The sequence below is a fragment of the Amblyraja radiata genome, chromosome 24, assembly GCF_010909765.2.
Source record: "Amblyraja radiata isolate CabotCenter1 chromosome 24, sAmbRad1.1.pri, whole genome shotgun sequence".
NCBI classification, from domain to species: domain Eukaryota; kingdom Metazoa; phylum Chordata; class Chondrichthyes; order Rajiformes; family Rajidae; genus Amblyraja; species Amblyraja radiata.
The window spans coordinates 28,088,829-28,110,025 of record NC_045979.1 but is presented as its reverse complement, the minus strand read 5'-3'; the positions used below and the strand labels follow the sequence as shown (position 1 = coordinate 28,110,025).

At 44.0% G+C, this 21,197-nt stretch overlaps 1 protein-coding gene across 1 annotated transcript in view; it reads left to right on the top strand.

The window, feature by feature from the left end:
* The window catches only part of tmem9 (transmembrane protein 9), a 50,911-nt gene that overhangs the window by 12,552 nt on the left and 17,162 nt on the right, over positions 1-21,197 (top strand). The window contains exons 3-4 of the mRNA XM_033042766.1: positions 10,350-10,458; positions 11,435-11,566. Coding sequence (XP_032898657.1) covers positions 10,350-10,458; positions 11,435-11,566 — 241 coding nt within the window. The remainder of the gene's footprint in view (positions 1-10,349; positions 10,459-11,434; positions 11,567-21,197) is intronic.

Genomic DNA, 21,197 nt, shown 5'->3' with positions numbered 1-21,197 from the left:
GACAGGCAGCATCTGTGGAGAGAAGGAATGGGTGACGTTTTGGGTTGGGACCCTTCATACTTTAATCAATTAGCCACTCATTATCAATGATTCCACACGTTCTACATGTTTTGGGTACTACCAATTTGCCTGACGTACCAGACAAGTTGTGCGATGCAATAACTGGTCACTTCAATATTATTAATATTATTATAATGTACATTACACTTTCTATGCCTTGTAACTGTATCTTTTGACTATTGGCAGACCTATCTTTCTCAGGGATAAATAACTTTATATTGTATCATATCGTACCAGTATAAATGTGCAGGAAGGAACTCCAGATGCTGGTTTACACCTAAGATAGACACAAAATGCCAGAGTAACTCAGCGGGCCAGTCAGCATCTCTGGAAAGGACCGTGTGGGTTTTCCCCGGCTGCTCCGGTTTCCTCCCACATTCCAAAGAAGTACAGGTTTGTAGGTTAACTGGCTTCAGAAAGAATTGTAAATTGTCCCTAGTGTGTAGGAGAGCGCTAGTGTACAGTAATTGCTGGCCAGCGCAGAATCGGTGGGCCGATGGGCCTGTTTCCGCGCTGCATCTCTAAAGCTAATACAAAAAAAATCTGTTTTAATCCACCTTAGACTTCAAAGCTGTCACATCAATGAACACTGGTTACTGGGCAGTCTGTTCTCATGTATCAAGAAGGTTGTGTTCCCCCCATCAGCACTTCCCTAATTAGTATGTTCCTATAGGGTATTTGTGGTTACTTGCAGATGCAGACACTCTATGGATAAACTACAGTTTCTTTATAATCACAAATTATTAAATGCAAAGAGCAGTCCAATCTTGTTTCGAGTTTAGAGATACAGCATGGAAAGAGGCCCTTTGGCCCACTGAGTCCACGCTGACCATCGATCACCCATTCACAATAGTTCTATGTTGTCGCACTTTCTCATCCACTTCCTACACACTAGGGGCAATTTACAGAAGCCCATTAACCTACACACCCGGAGTTCATTAGAGGTGGGAGGAAACCCATGCAGTCACAGAGAGAACGTACGTGCAATTGCCACACAGACAGCACCTGAGGTCAGGATCAGGCCCGTGTCTCTGGCACTGTGACGCAGCAGCAGCTCTACCCGCTGCGCCACTGTCCCGCCCCTTGTGTTGAATTTCTGCTTGGACTGAATCTTTGAATCAGGCATATAGAACACTATTTATAAATTGAGCTGCTTTTAATTAACTGGATGGAAACCTTGGTTCTTGTTTTCAAAAATGAAGAATTGATGAAATGTGAAAACTGCAGATGCTGGATATGAAAAATAACAACAGGACAGGCTGAACATACTCTGTGCAGGAAGGAACTGCAGATGCTGGTTTGCACCAGAGATCGGCACAAAATGCTGGAGTATCTCAGCAGGTCAGGCAGCATCTCTGGAGAAAAGGAATCGGTGATGCTTCAGTCGACACCCTTCTTCAGACTGATCATCGGTCTGAAGACGGGTCTCGACCCAGAGATGTTGCCTGACCTGCTGAGTTACTCCAGCATTCTGTGCCTGTCTTAGGCTGAAAATGCTCAGCGGGTCAGGTAGCATCCATGCAGAGAGGTTCGTGGTTCAGCCTGATGACCTTTCACAGCATTGCTGCAAAATTAACTGTCTGCTGCTCGTTAAGTATTTTCAATGAAATTATGATAGTTGAAGTAAAACTCGCAATACAGTTATTGTGCAGTCCATGTAAAAAAGGCTTGCGTGTACACTGGCAGCTCACAGCTTCCAGCATTCATCCACTGAGAGATCATGGGTACTATCACCGGGAGAATATATTTACTGTGTGCCAACCTCTACACACAGAAATGACAAACTAAATATTCCCTGATTCACCACAAGCACTCTGCACTCTGTGTGATAAAATCCTTTTCTTGCATATAAAGTATGCCTGAATACTTCCATGGGGTATTCTGCAGGGTACCATGCTGGCCCTGCATACTTCATCTGACACAGCACTCCCCCTGACTATTCTGCATGCTATAACATTGTGTTTAGACATGATTATTCAGCACTGACTGTATTATAAGTTCATAAGTTATAGGAGCGGAATTAGGCCATTCGGCCCATCAAGTATACTCCGCCATTCAATCATGGCTGATCTATAATTCCCTCTCAACCCCATTCCAGTGATGGAAATAAAACGCTTCTTCCAAGATGGCGTCAGTGTCGGACGTGTATTCATGGTGCTAGCCACAACAGGGACATACAGCAGACATTACATGGTGTCAGAGTAACCGTGAGCCTGAGAGGGGAAATTCTACGTCTGGAAACCGACATCAACCTCCTTCCAAGAGTTGCGGGAGAAATACGATTTGAATACTAATAATTTCTTCAGATATCTCCAGGTTAGGGACTATGTGAAAACATACATGCAAGACTACACCACTGCAAATCTAGATCAACTCAGTGAGTGTTTGAATAGACAAGCAGATACAGAGAAGTTGATATCCTACATTTACAATGTATGTCAAAACATCAACACCCCATCATCTGAGGTTTATAGGCGTGCATGGGAAGATGAGATGGGTCAACCAATCTCAAATGATTTATGGAACGAAAGCTTACAATATATCCATACTTGCTCTTTAAATGCCAGACACTGCCTAGTGCAGTTCAAAGTGCTGCACAGGTTATACTACTCAAAAACAAAACTGAACAAAATATTCTCCAGCGTCTCCCCTCTTTGCGATAAGTGTCAGTTTCAAGAAGCCATCTTAACCCACAGTTTTGTAGTGTGTACAAAAATAGAACGTTTTTGGATGGAAGTATTCCAATATACCTAAAATCATATTAGAGCCAGACTCAAAACTGATAATTCTGGGAATACCAGAGGCATGTAGCAAATTGACTGTCTCTCAGCGATGCTTTGTCGACTCTGGTCTAATAGCAGCAAAAAAACTCATACTTCTATTCTGGAAAAAGGCTGCAGTTCCTTCAGTGAAGATGTGGATTACAGAAAAGACGGACACATTACATCTAGAGAGAATTAGGTTTATCTTGAATGATAAACCAGAACAATTTTGTTAAGTATGGTCACCTTTTATTGATTTTCTCGAGCAGCACAATAATTGAATACAAATTCGAAATTACTCGTAGGGCTGAGTGAGCGGGAGTATGAGTGGGTCGATGGGTATATCTCCCCTCTTCTTTTTTCTCTCTCTTCTCCTCTCTCTTTTCAATTTAACTTTTTGGAAAATGTTAAAATTGAAGCTGTTACAAAGCTGTAAAACTGAAGTTTCTTTGCACAATTGCTTCCAATAAATTAAATATCTAAAAATAAATAGATAGATAGATAGATAGATAGATAGATAGATAGATAGATAGATAGATAGATAGATAGATAGATAGATGTCCCGTTCGGAGGGCCGGCCGATCGTGGCTTCCGCGAGGGGATGCCTATCCACCCGCATGACAGATGATCGGGCGGGGGAGACGGAGAGGAGGTCACCCCCCCCCATGATGGCCAGAGATTGCCAGGTGGGATCGGGATCAACAGCGAGGAAAAGGCGTCACGATTACCCGAGTCCCCGTGATCGACAGAGGAATGGCGGGTCTCCATAGACGGCCTCTCCCAGAGGGAGTAATGGCCGCCACAGCCACCTTCCCACCGCGCTGCCCCACACCTTCACCCGTGCCTGCGTGCCGATAACGATTGCCGCCGCCACCGCCACGTTCGAGAAATTCAAGGAGCCCTGCGGAGCGCGCAGCAGTTTAAAAACTCTAAGTGACAAATTTATAGAAGTAAAAGTTCTTTCTTTAATAATTCTCTTTATAATTCTCTCTATAATAAAGATTTTTCTTTATTATAGAGATAATTCTTCTGTCATCAGCTGTGGAGGTCTTCCTTGGCCTGCCAGTCCCTTTGCGATTAGTAAGCTCACCAGTGCTCTCTTTCTTCTTAATGATGCTCCAAACAGTTGATTTTGATAAGCCTAAGGTTTGGCTGATGTCTGTAACAGTTTTATTCTTGTTTCTCAGTCTCATAATGGCTTCTTTGACTTCCATTGGCACAACTCTGGTCCTCATGTTGATAAACAGCAATAAAAGTTTCAAAAGGTGATGGAAAGACTGGAGGAAAGACTAGGTGCTGAGAGCTCTCTTATACCTGCATTTAGGAGGCAATTAAACACATCTGAGCAATTACCCATGCCTGTGAAGCCATCTGTCTAGACTTAGACTTAGACTTAGATTTAGATCCTTTATTTGTCATTCAGACCTTTCGGTCTGAACGAAATGTCATTGCCTGCAGCCATACATGTAATATTAAACAACAAAACACACAATAAACACAAATTAACACCCACCACAGTGAGTTCACCAAGCACCTCCTCACTGTGATGGAGGCAAAAATCTTAGGGTTACTTTGTATTGTATTGTATTCAAATTTATTGTCATTGTCTCAGTTAGAGACAACGAAATGAATTTCCCTTACAGGCAGTATCATAATTGCTTCCGACAGGCATGTGTAATTGCTCAGATGTGTTTAATTGCCTGTCTCTACTGTCTCTTCCCTCCTCTTCTCCCTCTGCGCTGAGGCGATACGCCACCGGGCGATGGTAAGTTAGTCCCGCGGCTCACCGAGCTCCGCGAACGGGCCGGTTCAAGCTCCGCGGCCCGGGGTGGTCGAAGCTGCCGCCCTCCAGTCCAGCGGACGCAGCTGTTGCCGCGGGAGCTCCGGAAAACAGGCACCAGCCTGTGACCTGCGAGCTCCAACGATGTCGCCCGCTGGCCCGCGGCCGAGCCCCGGATTCAGGTCGCCGCTGCCAGAACGCCACCTCAGCCACCGGAGCACCGTCTCCACCCCGTGCCGGGCCGCCCTCACGGGAGCGCCGTTCCAGCCCCGCGCCGAGCCGCCCTCGCCGGAGCGCCAAGTCGTGCTGCTGCCCGAACGCCGCCACAGCTCGAAGACGGCACAGTTGGTGAGTCCTGGCTGGCTCTACCTCCGGAGCCTCGAGGTCGGTTGCAGGTTGGAGGCCGCCAGCTCTGCCATCAGGCCTCAGTGCAGAAGGAGGCAGAGAAGGGGGATACGACAAGAAAAAGTCGCATTCCCCCGAAGGGAGAGACAGAAAGCCCTGTTTCAGCCCCCCACACATAACACAACCTAATAACCAAAAATTTAACTAAACAAGACAAAAAAAACAACACAAAAAAGTAAAAACAGACGGACTGCAGGCGAGCCGCAGCCGTTCAACAGCGCTGCCACTAAGTACAAACACAGCTGTAATTTCTACATGGTAAAACCAAAATGTATAAAAATACCCTTTAATAAAATCTGACAATGTGCACTTTAACCACATGTGATCTTTTCTATTACAAATCTCAAATTGTGGAGTACAGAGGCAAATAAATAAATGAAGGGCCTTTGTGCCAGACATTATGGAGGGCACTGTATTGTACATTGTTTAGAGCTGTGCTGACCATAGAATGGGGATGGATTATTAAAAACAAGATGATTATTTCTGAGCTTACAGTCCCAGCTCTTGCTCGACAGCATTAGATGGCTGAACTTTCAGCTGCAGTGATGCTTGTGAGAAATGTATTACATTATATTTATGACTTCTCCAAGGCAGTGTGTATGTTAATCGATTACCAACCAGTAGATGGTGCACAAGAACAATTTGTGAATCCTGGGTCTACTTTTCCCAGCTGCAGTCAAGAACACACAGGGGAACTCACAACATTCAACTATATTATAGCAAGAGTAAAGAGTGTTTAATTGCCAGGTGCACCGACAACGGAACAATGTAATTCCTACTTGCTGCAGCATAAAAGGCCTGTAAACGGAATACACACAGATCATATAAAATAAACAAAATTCAATACATTTCTGAACACTATAACACAAAGTCCTTCATGCAACCCAGGACAGTCTATGGAAGTTCATGGTGAAAGTTGGTGTTGTGTCGTATCCAAGAGCCTGATGGTTCTGTGGAGTGAGGTCTACCTGACTTTTCAAATGATTGGGTCTTCAAAATGGTGGGTGGAGTTGAAGAGTTTGACAGACCCTATGATACACCATGTCCATGCAAACTATCAGGTCCCCATCGATACTAAACTATGCACGTTAACTCTGTCCTGTTCTGCAGGATGCATATATGTCGACTTAATCAAGATACATGGTGGATCATTCTTTTAAAATGAGGCTGCCCACAGAAATTGGTCTCCATTCTTAAGTTTGCTGTTTGACCACAACTAAAAAGCAGCCCTGAGCTATTATCTACCTCATTGGAGACCCTCGGACTATCTTTGATCGGACTTTACTGGCTTTACCTTGCACTAAACATTATTTGCATTACTCCCTTGATCATGTATCTGTACTATGTCGATGGCTCGATTGTAATCATGTATAGTCTTTCCGCTGACCGGTTAGCACGCAACGAAAAGCCTTTCACTGTACTTCGGTACATGTGGCAATAAACAAACTAAACTGATGGCCAGCAAAGTGCGATCCTAATCAATGGGGTCTGTAACAATTGTAATCTGATCTCAGTCATTGTCCAAGTACTTCTTTCAATCTTTCTCAATGCCGTGATGCCTCTAATCACCAACAAATTTCCCAATAAGGTGGAGTTAATCTGCAGACTGGATGGAAAACAGTTCGACCTATTTACGAGGATGTTGCCAGGACTAGAGGGTCCGAGCTATAGGGAGAGGTTGAGTAGGCTGGGACTCTATTCCTTGGAGCGCAGGAGGCTGAGGGGTGATTTTATAGCGGTGTATAAAATAATGAGAGGAATAGATCGGATAGACACACAGAGTCTCTTGCCCAGAGTAGGTGAATCGAGGACCATAGGGCATAGGTTTAAGGTGAAGGGGAAATGATTTAATAGGAATCTGAGGGGTAACCTTTTCATACAATGGGTGGTGGCTGTATGGAACAAGCTGCCAGAGAAGGTAGTTGAGGCAGGGGCTATCCCAACATTTAAGAAACAGTTCGCGAGGTACATGGATAGCACAGGTTTGGAGGGATATGGACCAAACACGGGCAGGTGGGAATAGTGTAGCTGGGACATGTTGGCCGGTGTGGGCAAGTGGGAAGAAGGGTCTGTTGCCACACTGTTTCTCTCTATGACTCTATGACCTGGGTCCACTCCAGAACCGAGGCCACCCCAACTTCAATAATCAAATTGTTGTATGCGGGCAACATGTACGCATGGATGTGTAGGTAGTGACTGACTTGTAACATTTACGCATGGATGTGTAGGTAGTGACTCACTTGTAACATGTATGCATGGATGTGTAGGTAGTGACTGACTTATTCATTGGAGCATGTTTTGTTTAGTTTAGTTTAGAGATACAGCATGGAAACAGGCCCTTCGGCCCACTGAGTCCGCACTGACCAGCGATCCCCGCACACTAACACTATCCTGCAAACACTAGGGACAATGTTTACATTTTATACCAAGCCAATTAACCTACAAACCTGTACATCTTTGGAGTGAGGGGGGAAACCGAAGATCTCAAAGAAAACCCCACAGGGGTCACCGGGAGAACGTACAAACTCCATGCAGACAAGCACCCATGGTCAGGATTGAACCTGGGTCTCTGGCGCTGTAAGGCAGTAGCTCTACCGTTACGCTACCATGCCGCCTAAAGAGAATGGGACTTATATTCACAAGACATGCCCTGCACCAATTCTTGAGTGGCCCTCAATTTCCCTGCTCCACTGTTGGCAGCTATTTATTTGTCTGCCTTGGACTTGAACTCTTAAATTTAAATCCCTTTACTTCGCTCCCTCATTTCCCTCCGTTAAGGTAGCCTTAGACACTACCACCTTGACCAAGCATTTTGCCCTCCCATCTCTTTATACCCTGCAGTATTTCATTTCTTATGATCCTGTGGAACATCTTCGACAGGTGCAAGAGCCATTTAGTGCAAGTTGTCATTTTAATTGATGCATAATAATATATCATTACCGAAGGCCAGGTCGACTGATATTTTTAAGGCGGAGATTGATTCTTGATTAGTACCAGTGTCAGGGGTTATGGGGAGAAGGCAAGAAAATGGGGTTGAGTGAGAAAGAGAGATCAGCCATGTTTGAATGACGTAGTAGACTCGATGGGCCAAATGGCCTAATTATGGTCCAATAATTCATGAATTTGATTGAATCAATCAATTTCTCATAAATATCAAGCCGATGATATGGGGTATATGGTGACCACAGGGCACAGATAGAGAGTGCCTTCGTGTAGCTATTTCTTTCAGTGCAGGGTTATAATTTCATTTTTCATTAAGCCATAAAATAAGTGATCTTCTATAACAATCAATTGTATATCTGGCTTTTATTTTGTTATTTAGTTTACTTAATGCACCATATCCTTTACGTTCATTATTAAACAATAGTTACTTGAAACGATTCTCTGGAGCATTTGGAACCTGGTTTATGTTCCCAACCTACCTGTTTTAAAAGCAAAATGAGATTGCAAGCGATATACAGTGCAGAATAGACAACAGTTCTGGAGAAAACAGAAGCATGTATTAATATAGAGCCATCCATAGATTATGCCTGACCTACTGAATGGTCCTTTGGTTTTGGTTTCAATAGCATTTATTTTATCTATTTGCCCTTAGCTTTTGCCCCTTAACTTTAGGCATGTTTGCTGCCGAATAAGATGGGTTGCAATACATTCTTCTAGTCCTCCACATTGCACATCCCTTCCCCTCAGCCTCTTGCACATCCACTTTCACTCACTGCCAAAGAACTGGAGATATAAGGGGAAATCTACTCGACCATTGATACGGAAACAAGGAACTGCAGATGTTGGTTTACAAAAGAAAAGACAGAAAGTGCTGAGTAACTCAGCATGTCTGGCAGCATGTCTGGAGAACATGGATAGGTAACATTTTGGGTTGGGACCATTCTTCAGACTGATTGTCAGAAGAGAGTAGAAGAAAGCAAGACGAGAGGAGGGACAGGATAAAACATGGCAGGTAATCGGTGAACACAGGCAAGACTGTTTTTACAGGCACTCGGTTGGTCAATACAATACCATTTATTTGTCATTTGAACCTCACATGAGGTTCAAACGAAATTTGGTTTCTGCAGTCATACAAGAAAAGAACCAAGACACACACCAACACAATTTACACAAACATCCAACACAGTGAATCGGGTCGCAGCCGCGCGCCACCGCAGCTCTCCACGCTGCGAACTCTCCAGGCTCCGAAGCCGGCCAGCTCCACGATGGTAGGTCCGCAGCTCCGCCGGCTCCGTGACTTGAGCCCTCAGGTCGTTCCGGTTGGAGGCCGCTCCACGGTGCTAGGCCCCAACGACAACGGAGACCCGACAGGGAAAAGGTCGGGTCCCCGTGCAGGGAGGTTACAGTTTCCCCCACCCACCCCCCGCCCCCCCACACATACACATTTAAAAGCCCACTACAAACTGGCCAGAGAAGAAAAAAAGTGCGATACAAAGGGATTTTAGAGTTGCCAATTGTGAAGCCAGATGGAAGAATGTAGGGGGTGGGGAGAAATGGCTGTGTCTAGGAGGGGCACAGGGGAGGTGGGGGGGGGGGAGAAAAGGGGTTGTGGGGGACATAGGGGAGGGGAGATTGTTAGAAGTTACCTAAAATTGAAGAATTCAATGATCATACCATTGTTGGGCATCGTAAGTTGCCCAAGTGGAATATGACGAGCTGTGTGGCCTCACTCTGGCAGTGGAGGAGTCCCTGGACAGAAAGGTCACTATGAGAATCTGTAGAGGAGTTAAAATGGTTAGCGACCAGGAGATCAGGTAGCCCTTGGCAGACCAAGCTCAAATGTTCGACAAAACGGTCGCTATCACTCATGTGCCAATAATCTAATGTTATGAAACATATAAGATTGTTAAGGGCTTGGACACGTTAGAGGCAGGAAACATGTTCCCGATGTTGGGGGAGTCCAGAACCAGGGGCCACAGTTTAAGAATAGGGAGTAAGCCATTTAGAACGGAGACGAGGAAACACTTTTTCTCACAGAGAGTGGCGAGTCTGTGCTCAGAGGGCGGTGGAGGCAGGTTCTCTGGATGCTTTCAAGAGAGAGCTAGATAGGGCTCTTAAAAATAGCGGAGTCAGGGGATATGGGGAGAAGGCAGGAATGGGGTACTGATTGGGGATGATCAGCCATGATCACATTGAATGGCGGTGTTGGCTCGAAGGGCCAAATGGCCTACTCCTGCACCTATTGCCTATTGTCTATTGTCTATGACTGTCCAAAGTCCTTGCATTTACAGAAACTTTGCAATTTAACAGATTCCGTTTGAACTTACTGCATTATAAAAGTTATGTGCTTTATTGAGAGTCACGCTTACTCATTCACGTTGAGTGTCGTTTGTTTTCAGTAACTGCCTGCACGTGGTGGAGCCCATGCCGGTACCTGGTCGTGATGTGGAGGCTTACTGTCTGCTGTGCGAGTGTAAATATGAAGAAAGAAGCACTACTACAATCAAGGTACACCTAATCCTCGATTCCCTCTGATGCATCTCCAACATCGATGCAATGTCCACCCGAAACCCTGAGAGTAGCTCAGAGGAGCACCTGCACTAATCAATGTGACTCGTTTTGGGTGACTTTGAGCAGATTGTGAGAATGCATTAAAAATATATTGTGCTTCATTTTGTGCTTTCCATCACTGTACACAGTGGGGTAGGAATTTATCAGCACATTCCAGACCTTTGCTGGCTGAATGAAACTCTCCTTTACTCACCGACCAGCGATCACTCCATACTCTCACACTATCCTACATACTAGGGACAACTTTATAATGACCAAAACCATTTAACCTGCAAACCTGTACGTCATTGGAGGGTGGGAGGAAACTTGAGCACCCGGAGAAAACCCACGCGGTCACGGGAGAACGCACAAACTCCGTACAGACAGCACCCGTAGTCAGGATCGAACCCGGGTCTCTCGCGCTGTAAGGCAGCAACTCTACCACTGCGCCACCGTGCCGCCCAAAAGAAGTACTTTAAAAATATATAAACACTTCTGGGATACATAAAGTGGAGGATCTGAGCAAAGGAAAGTGTTGGCTCTACAAACATTGAGCCAGAGCATTAAAAATAAGGAACCTGAAATGGAAAGATATTAATCAAATAAACATTTTTTTTAACCTGTCTTCACACAAAAAAATACTAAATGCATTAAAAAAAAAATAAAGTAATTTGGTCGATGGTGTTTGGAGCCTTGCATAATGGAGTCTGATGCAGAATAATCTCTGTAGAACATAACTTTTTTGTTCTTAAGATTGCTTTTAAAAGTTCCAGATCTTCTGATTTTCCAACGGAAGCTAACTCTGCCCCTGTACTTCAACACTTTCAAATAAAGAAGTTGCATTTGTTTCATAGAAAGTAATGATAAAATAAGCAAATACTAGGCAGATAATTACAACCCAATGAGGAATGTGCCTGCGATTGTCATTTCACAGGTAACAATCATCATCTACCTGACTGTTGTTGGAGCTCTCCTAGTGTACATGGCATTCCTGATGATCGTGGATCCACTAATACGGAAACCGGACTCGTACACTCAGCCACTGCACAATGAAGAAGACACTGAGGTATGGAAAGTGCATGGAAACGTTGGGTGGATTTTTATCAAATGTGCACGTACCTGTTAATATGCAGTATTGCAAACGAGCCCTGGTTTCAATTTGTAACCATGGTGGTTTTTAATGCCTTGTACTGAGTATTAATAACATCAATTTAATATCCAATTTTGTAACATTAACAGTCATGCTGCAGGGAATCAGGCCCTTCAGCCCATCTCGCCCATGCTAACCACGATGCCACATCTACACAACTCCCACCCGCCCAGATTTGGCCCATATCCCTCTCAGCCTTTACTTTGCATGTTCTTGTCCAAAAGTGTCAAAGAGTCAAAAGAGCACTGGGAACAACAACCGGCTCCTCTCCTTGCGCTGTAGAACTGAGCGGTTCAGGAGATCCTACACCCCTGTAGCCATTAGATTTTATAATTCAGATCGCTAGGCTGTAAGGGGATGCATTTTTGCATTTATTTAATTTTTAATTGGTAATTATTGATCTTTTGAAGTATTTATTGCTCTCAGGTAGTGTCCACGTTGTATTTTATGTATTTTCTGTCTGCGTTCGTTTTGAATGTGTGGGTTTTGGTGGTTGAGGGCTTCTGGACATCTGAATTTCCCTGATGGGATCAATAAAGTATTTATTATTATTATTATTATTATTATTATTATTATTATTATTATTATTATTATTATTATTATTATTATTATTATTATTATTATTATTATTATTATTAAATATCGGATTTGTACCGAGCTCTACCACTTCATCTGGCAACTTCTTCATGCAAAGAAGTGGCAGATGGAATACAGCATAGCAAAGTGTACAAACATGCACTTTGGTTGTAGAAATAAGTTATAAACTATTTTGTAAATGGGAAGAGGATTCAGAAGTTGGAGATGCAAAAGGACCTGGTGCAGGACTCCCAAAAGGTTAACTTGCAGGTTGGTAATTGGTAGTAAGGAAGGCAAATGCAATGTTAGCATTCATTTCAAAAGGACTGGAATATAAAAGCAGGGATGTAATGCTGAGGCTTTTTAGGGCACTGATCAAACTGCATTTGGAGTATTGTGAGCAGTTTTGGGCCATATATCTGAGATGGGTTTACATATGGTGTCCTTGAGACTCTTGAAAGGCGCCCATAAATAAAATTTATTATTATTATTATTATATGGTCCCGGAGATGATTGGGTTAACATATGATGAGCGTTTGATGGGTCTGGGCCTGTACTCGCTGGAGTTTGGAAGGATGAGGGGAGAATCTCATTGAAACTTATCAAGTAATAAAAAGCCTGGATATAGTGAATGTGGAAAGGATATTTCCACTAGTGGCAGAGTCTAGGACAAGAGGGTACAGCCTCAGAGTATCAGGACAAAGATTTTAACTTTATATACAGTATTCTCATTGCAGCATCTTTCCTGTGACACTGGGGGGAGGCATTCAGCACATTTTACCTCTCAAAGTATTCTCTCTCCCCACATTTCCCCATAACCCAGTCTCTCTCACCCTAATTCTCAGACTAGCTGGAGCTATGTGGCAGACACACTATCTGCTGTGCTATTGTGCAATCCGAGCCTGCATGTACATGGAAAGTAAATGGTGAAACTCATGGAAGGCAATTCAAAACGCAGTGACGATTTGTGACATTTTGCCGACAATTATGTTGGATAATAGGTCATTAAATGTTGGGGTAGTGGTGCATTTTGATTGACCAGGAAATAAACATTTCCTTCTGGAATCGGAATGAAAGCCAGGAAAAGTAGTTGAGTTTAGTTTATTGTCACGTGTACCGAGGTGCAGTGAAACGTTTTTGTCGCGTGCTAACCAGTCAGCGGAAAGACAATACATGATTACAATCGAGCCATTCACACTGTACTGATACATGATAAGGTAATAACATCTAGTGCAAGATGAAGCCAGTAAAGTCCAATCAAAGATAGTCCGAGATAGTCCAAAGAGGTAGATAGTATAGTTCAGAACTGCTCTCTAGTTGTGGTAGGATGGTTCAGTTGCCTGATAACAGCTGGGAAGATACTGTCCCTGAATCTGGAGGTATGTGTTTTCACACTTCGATACCTTTTACCCGATGGGAGAAGAGAGAAGAGGGAATGGCTAGGGTGCGACCTGTTCTTGATTATGCTGCTGGCCTTGCCGAGGAAGGGTGCGGTATAAATGGAGTCAATGGAAGGGAGATTGGTTTGTGTGATGGTCTGGGCTGCGTCCACAATTCTCTGCAATTTTTCTTGCGGTCTTGAAAGGAGCTGTACCCAACCATTTAGACAAGTTGGTACACAAAAAAGCTGGAGAAACTCAGCGGGTGCAGCAGCATCTATGGAGCGAAGGAAATAGGCAATGTTTCGGGCCGAAACGTTGCCTATTTCCTTTGCTCCATAGATGCTGCTGCACCAGCTGAGTTTCTCCAGCTTTTTTGTGTACCTTCGATTTTCCAGCATCTGCAGTTCCTTCTTAAACATTTAGACAAGTATATGGATAGGGCAGGTTTAGTGGGACATGGGACAGGTGAAGATGGGACAAGTTGGTCTGTGTCTGGGCAAGTTGGGCCAAAAGGGCCTCTTTCCACACCGTAGAACTTTATGACTCTAAATGAATGTTAAGAGTCATTTTCCATTATTCAAAAAGTATCGAGTATTTCAATGCCCCAGCTAACTTTCTTCCATCTACCAACATGACTTATGCTTATCCTGTTGATATTTCTGGTGAAGACAGGCACAAAAAGCTGGAGTAACTCAGCGGGTCAGGCAGCATCTCTGGAGAAAAGGAATAGATGACGTTTCGGGTCGAGACCCTCCTTCACTTTCCAGGGGCAGAATCTCTGCCAACATACTCTTGCTTACAAAGCATAATTTATCACACAAAGCCATTAAAAATATTTTGATCAAGTGATAGCCCACCAAATAAAAGTGAGTTTATGTACTAATCTATTTTTTTTTCCCGATGGGTGTAACTTGCCAAAATTGGGCAACATTTGCTCATTGTCCCAAAGCTCACCTATGCCTTTGAGATTTTGTTTTTAGTTTAACTTTGAGAATTTTCTTGTTGATAGTTCAAGCTTTTAAAATTATCCCTTCAAGTTCATTCACTGTGTAATCTAAAAATATAACGTGTAGTTAAGATCAAACGACTTTTTAAAAAGCTTACCCCCATTTCCTGCCACTCCTGTTTTAATAGATTTATTGCAGTTATTTCCTACCTGGTGACAGTGTAGGGATGCTTCTAACACTAGGTTAAGTGAAATAATCCCTGCCAGTCTGTGTGAGGGCTGATGAGAGCCAATGTAGGTGGTCTAATGATATTGAGAGGAAATGTAAAATAGTACAAAGTGCTTATTATGGGGTAAGAAATGACAGTATGTGAGGCTGGTCTGGTGTCGGTGAGCAACGCTTGGTCAGACATTTCAGGATATCATTACTGGCAACAAAAACCTTTGCAGGTCTTTGTTTAAGGATGATCTCAGGACATAAAGAGAAACCATCAGGTTGTCAAAACAGGTAGGTCCCGTGGCGACCCCTTGACTTTAGGTAGCAAATGAATTCTGGAACTTCCTTCCGAGCAGTCATCAGGCAACTGAACCATCCTACCAACAACCAGAGAGCCATCCTGAACTACTATCTAGCTCATTGGAGACCCTCGGACTATCTTTGATAGAACTTTACCTTACACTAAATGTTATTCCCTTATCATGCATCTATACGCTGTAAATAGCTCGATTGTAATCATGTATTGTCTTTCTGCTGACTGGTTAGCACGCAACAAAAGCTTTTCACAGTACCTCAGTATGCGTGACAAACTGAACTCAACTCAACTCAAAGATAATGGGTTTTAAAGACTTTTAGTTAGGAACATGGATATTCTGATAACGGAGAGAGGTGGATCACGTGTAGGCAGAGATTAGTTTAACTTGGCTCACAGCGCCATTGATCCAGGGTTGATCCTGACTACAGGTGCTGGCTGGGCAGAGTTTGCACCTTCTCCCTGTGGCCATATGGGTTTTTTTTCTGGGATATTCGGTTTCCTACCGCACCCCAAAGACGTTCAGGTTTATGTGTTAATTAGCATCTGTAAATTGCCCTTAGTATGTATGAATTGAAAATGGGATAACAGAGAACTATAGTGTGAACTATAGGGTGGTCGGCGTGGAGGCCTGGTTCCACGCTGTAACTCCAAACCAAATTTAAACTAAAATTAGGTAAGAATGGATCCAAAGTCTTGGAATTGCTTTGAAATGGCTTGGTTTATACACATGTGACTGAAAAGTAAATAATTACAGATGCTAGAAATTAAAACAATGATAGAAAATGCTGGAGATATTCAGCATCTGTGGAGAAAATATTACTTCTAATTTGCTCTCCGCAGTTTTAGTTTAGTTTTAGTTTTAGAGATACAGCGCGGAGATAGGCCCTTCGGCCCATCGAATCCGTGCCGACCAACGATCCCCGTACAATAGCACTATCCTACAGACTAGGGACAATTTGGCTTTGGTACCAAAGCCATATGAACCTGCAAACCAGTATGTCTTTGGAGTGGAGGAGGAAGCTGGAGCACCCCTCGTGGTCAAGGGGAGAACGTACAAACTCCATACAGACAGCGCCCGTAGTCAGGATCGAACCCGGGCCTGTGGCGTTGTAAGGCAGCAATTCTACCGCTGCGCCACCGTGCCGCCCTTGCCTGACCAACTGAGTGCCTCCAGCATTTTCCACTATACACACATGAAACTCTCTGTTACTATAAAAACAGGTCTTTGTGTCCTTGTTAGGCAAGAGACATGAACTTTCACCGACAAGTAGGGTTGCCAATGTTCTCACTCCCAAATAAGGGACAAAAGGTCAAAATAAGAGACAAACTCCCGACGGAAATTCGTTGACCGACTTGGCCGTGGCTGGGTGAATGATTAGTTGGCCCGGGTGCTGGACTGCACACAAAGCCCAGCCGGCGGGCCAGCTGAGGAGTTTTGGTCCGGGCACCGGGGCGCGCAACGTAGCATGCAAAGCCCGGCACCGCATGCAACTCATGACCCGATGATCGGCCATGAGAAGGGGGGGTTCTTGGTTTCTTGGTCCTCCAAAATATTCCAAATGGAATTTAAACTGGAGGTGGTGGTGTCAGCGGTAAGCGAGGGTCCGAAGGTCGGACAGCTGGCCGGGCTGACGACCGACGGGGCCACGGGCGAGGCGCTGCTGCTGCACTCCATGGGCTGCACTATGTCGGGACGGGTGAGGCGGGTCCAGACACGGTGCTCCGACCCGACAGTCTCCTCGACCCGAGTAGTAGCAGTCAAATACGGGACAAGGGCGATCCCGTATGGGACAAACCAATTTAGCCCAATATACAGGATGTCCCGGCTAATACGGGACAGCTGGCAACACTATCGACAAGTCACTGTGCACAGATCACAGCCTGGCTCCGTAACTCCTGTGTTAAGATGGTATTAGAAGCATTCCTATCATTAATTCAGAGGAGAAAGTAATCACAATTAGAAAATAAATAGAATTTCAATTTTGACATTAAGTCATGAAGCTACGTAGCTGTGTGTAACACATCTGACTGGACCTAACCGTCTTTTTATTACAATCTTCAGATTGTCTCATAAGATGTAGGGTAAAGCTTTCCTTAGTTAAGTTCCAAATACTTTCTCAAAGAGGTAGAACTGGTCTGAGTGCCAGTATAGTCTCTGTTCTGAGAAGCATAATCCGATATCAGAAACCATCTAAAGTGATGGTAAACTTTATTTACCTGGAAAACCACAGCATTTTATAAGACTCGCCTTTAATTATATGCTGTGAGTTCTTGATGATAATCTAAAACGGATGCAGGAAGAGGGAGGAAGAGTATGTAAACATTGGTCTGGGGCTCAAGAGGAAACTTCAGCAGTGGACGTTCTGGGCCTGTGTGTAGGGTTTAGTTTAGTTTAATATATTAGTTTAGAGACACAGCACGGAAACAGGCCCTTCGGCCCACCGAGTACGTGCCGAACAGCGATCCCCGCACACTAACGCTATCATACACACAATAGGAAAAATAATTTACACATACACCAAGTCAATTAACCTACGAACCTGTACGTCTGTGGAGTAGGGGAGAAAACCAAAGGTCTCAAGATGCGATGTCTTCAGACTCTAGAGATACAGCACGGAAACAGGCCCTTCGGCCCACCTAGTACGCACCGACCAGCACCGATCACCCCGCTGTTTCGAGTTATTGAAGTTATTTCAAATCAATGCAGAGGGTGGTGAATCTTTGGAATGTCCTACCTCAGAGGGTGCGGAACTTAAATCACTGTGGAGGGCGGCATTTTAAGAGAGAACAAACATATTTTTGAAAGACGGGGAGTTGAGGGCTATGTGGAACTGGCACAGAAGAGGAGGTAAATTATCAATGTTTAATTTAATTTAGTTTAGCGTGATAAAATTATTATTTAGGTAACATTTAGTTTAATATGATAAAGTATGACAAATAAAGTATCATTGATTGAATTATTGAGGTGAGGCCTGGGGCAGATCAAGACAGATCATTTTGCCTGTCAGAACAGGTTCAAGGGGCCAAATGGCCTCCTCCTAGATTCATAGATACATAGACAATATGTGCAGGAGTAGGCCATTCAAGCCAGCTCTGCCATTCAATGTGACCATGGCTGATCATCCACAATCAGTACCCCGTTCCTGCCTTCTGCCCATATCTCTTGATTCTGCTAGCCCTAGGAGCTCTATCTAACTCTCTTTTGAATGCATCCAGTGAATCGGCCTCCATTGCCTTCTGTGGTAGAGAATTCCACAAATTCACAACTTTCTGTGTAAAAATGTTTTTTCCTCATCTCAGTTCCAAATGCCCTACCCCTTATTCTTAAACTGTGGCCCCTGGTTCTGAACTGCCCAAACATGGGGAACATGTTTCCTACATCTAGCGTGTCCAATCCTTTAATAATCTTCCTGCTCTGATTTCTGGATTCTTGGTGTAATGTTGCCTTGAAGCTAGCTGTCTAAGTGCATGGGTGGTCTGTCATAAAAACAATGTTTCCCTGAGTGTCTGATTCCCCCTTTGCTCAGTTTACAGTCATGTCCCAACAGCAGTTGACAACAGGCTACTGATATTAAGGTGCATTGTGTCTCTTGTCCAGTGGCATAGTTGTAGCATATCAGACTGATAGCTAATAGACAATAGACAATAGACAATAGACAATAGGTGCAGGAGTAGGCCATTCGGCCCTTCGAGCCAGCACCGCTTGATACTTGAGAATAGGTTTCAAGGCAGAAATCTCCTTTCTTTGAATTGTGATATAAATCATAATTGCTAAATGATTAACTGTGTATACTCAGCCTTGCATGCTACAAACATGCGATGAGTGCTTTGTACAGTTTCCATCTCCTCTGTATTTTTGAGATTGAATTACTGTTGCGTTTTTAACTCTATTATTTTGGGGTTTACATCTACTTGAGTAATAGCGGAGCTGTCAGATTGGAGGAAGGATATTTATTTTCAATCATACAATTGCATTCCTGCCATGAGATGCGAATTAATCCCTTGAGTGCTGGGCGGAGATCTGAATGTGTCTTGACGGTTTGTCTTTGTCATAGGAGACTTGACTCGGCCTTACAACACTGTTTTAATATCTTCACGGTCAGCTATCCTTTGTAGTTTTCTGCTACTTGGGTGCGCTGACACTTTGATCACCGTCTTCCCTTTTATCATCTTTTGTTGTGAAGGTTGCGAATACCTCGAGATTCAGGCCTGGACCTAAACCAAAACACCACAGAGCAAATGCAAAACCTTTTTACTAGCTTTTAAAATAGCTTTTAAAAACGTTTCATATGAAGAAAGACTGCATAGACTTGGTTTGTACTCGCTAGAATTTAGAAGATTGAGGGGGGATCTTATAGAAACTTACAAAATTCTTAAGGGGTTGGACAGGCTAGATGCAGGAAGATTGTTCCCGATGTTGGGGAAGTCCAGAACAAGGGGTCACAGTTTAAGGATAAGGGGGAAATCTTTTAGGACCGAGATGAGGAAAACATTTTTCACACAGAGAGTGGTGAATCTCTGGAATTCTCTGCCACAGAAGGTAGTTGAGGCCAGTTTATTGGCTATATTTAAGAGGGAGTTAGATGTGGCCCTTGTGGCTAAAGGGATCAGGGGGTATGGAGAGAAGGCAGGTACAGGATACTGAGTTGGATGATCAGCCATGATCATATTGAATGGCGGTGCAGGCTCAAAGGGCCGAATGGCCTACTCCTGCACCTATTTTCTATGTTTCGTGTCGGGACCTTTCTTCAGACTTTGAATGTCCATAGTGAAGATGAGGGAATGGAGGCCCAGAATCCCAACGTCATGAAACTCTCACACCTCACAAGTCCTTTGACACATTCATGAATTCTCATAGGCCCTTCGACTCTGTAATGACTTACAGTTTCCAGGCCCCCGTTCCCTCATCTTTACTATGGACATTCGGAGAGTCTGAAGAAAGGTCCCGACCCGAAACATCACCCATCCTTTATCTCCAGAGAAGCTGCCTAACCCACCGAGTTACTCCAGCACTTTGTGTCTATCATCACAAGTTTACAAGCTATAGGAGTAGAATTAGGCCATTCGGCCCATCGCGTCTACTCCACCATTCAATCATGGCTGATCTCTGCCTCCTGATCCCATTTCCCTGTCTTCGCCCCATAACCCTTGACACCCGTTCTAATCAAAAATTTGTCTATCTCTGCCTTAAAAATATCCACTGATGGCCTCCACAGCCCTCTGTGGCAAATAATTCCACAGTTTCACCTCCCTCTGACTAAAGAAATTCCTCTTCACCTCCTTTCTAAAAGAGCTCCCTTTAATTCTGTGACTATGACCCCTGGTCCTAGACTCTCCCACCAGTGGAAACAGTCTTTCATTATTCTGTAAGTTTCGACGAAGCCCCCCCTCAACCTTCTAAACTCCAGTGAGCAGAGGCCCAGTGCTGTCAGGCGCTCATCATATGCTAACCCACTCATTCCTGGAGTGGAGATGTGTGGGGTTGGAGAATTCTCCCTGTGATTGTATAAATTTACACAGGTCACATGATCGCAGGGAGAATACACAAATCTCACACAGATCTGAGAAAAACTCAAAAAGTGGCTGGAGGTGTGAAGCCGTCACTCTACCAGGCATCATCTCACAGATGGAGTTATTTGTAATAGTGTTATATGACCCTTTTATGGGTAGGCAGGAATTATGAATGAGCATATAGCAAGCTTGAAGATCCATTCCGTTTATTGTCAGTGTTCCAAGGTACAATGAACAGCTTTTGTTGTGTGATATCCAGGCAGCAGAAAGACAATACATGATTACCATCGAGCCATTTACAGTGTAATATGACACAGTAATAACGCTTAGTGCAAGGTGAAGCCAGCAAAGTCCGATCAAGGATAGTCCGAGGGTCACCAATGAGGCTGACTCCAATGAAGATGACTCCAAACGAGGTTTCCTAATTTGAAAAGCGATTATGTTTTGCCCTTTGAATGACAGTTGTCTGCTGCGCTGATGGTTGCAAGTTCCTGGTCGTAGGAAGAATGGGTGCTTTGAGAGTGTGAAAGCTTGCAGAAGCAAGTGCCGGGTTGATGTGGTTTGGAGATGGCCTCGTGATCACGACTGTTCAAAAGCGG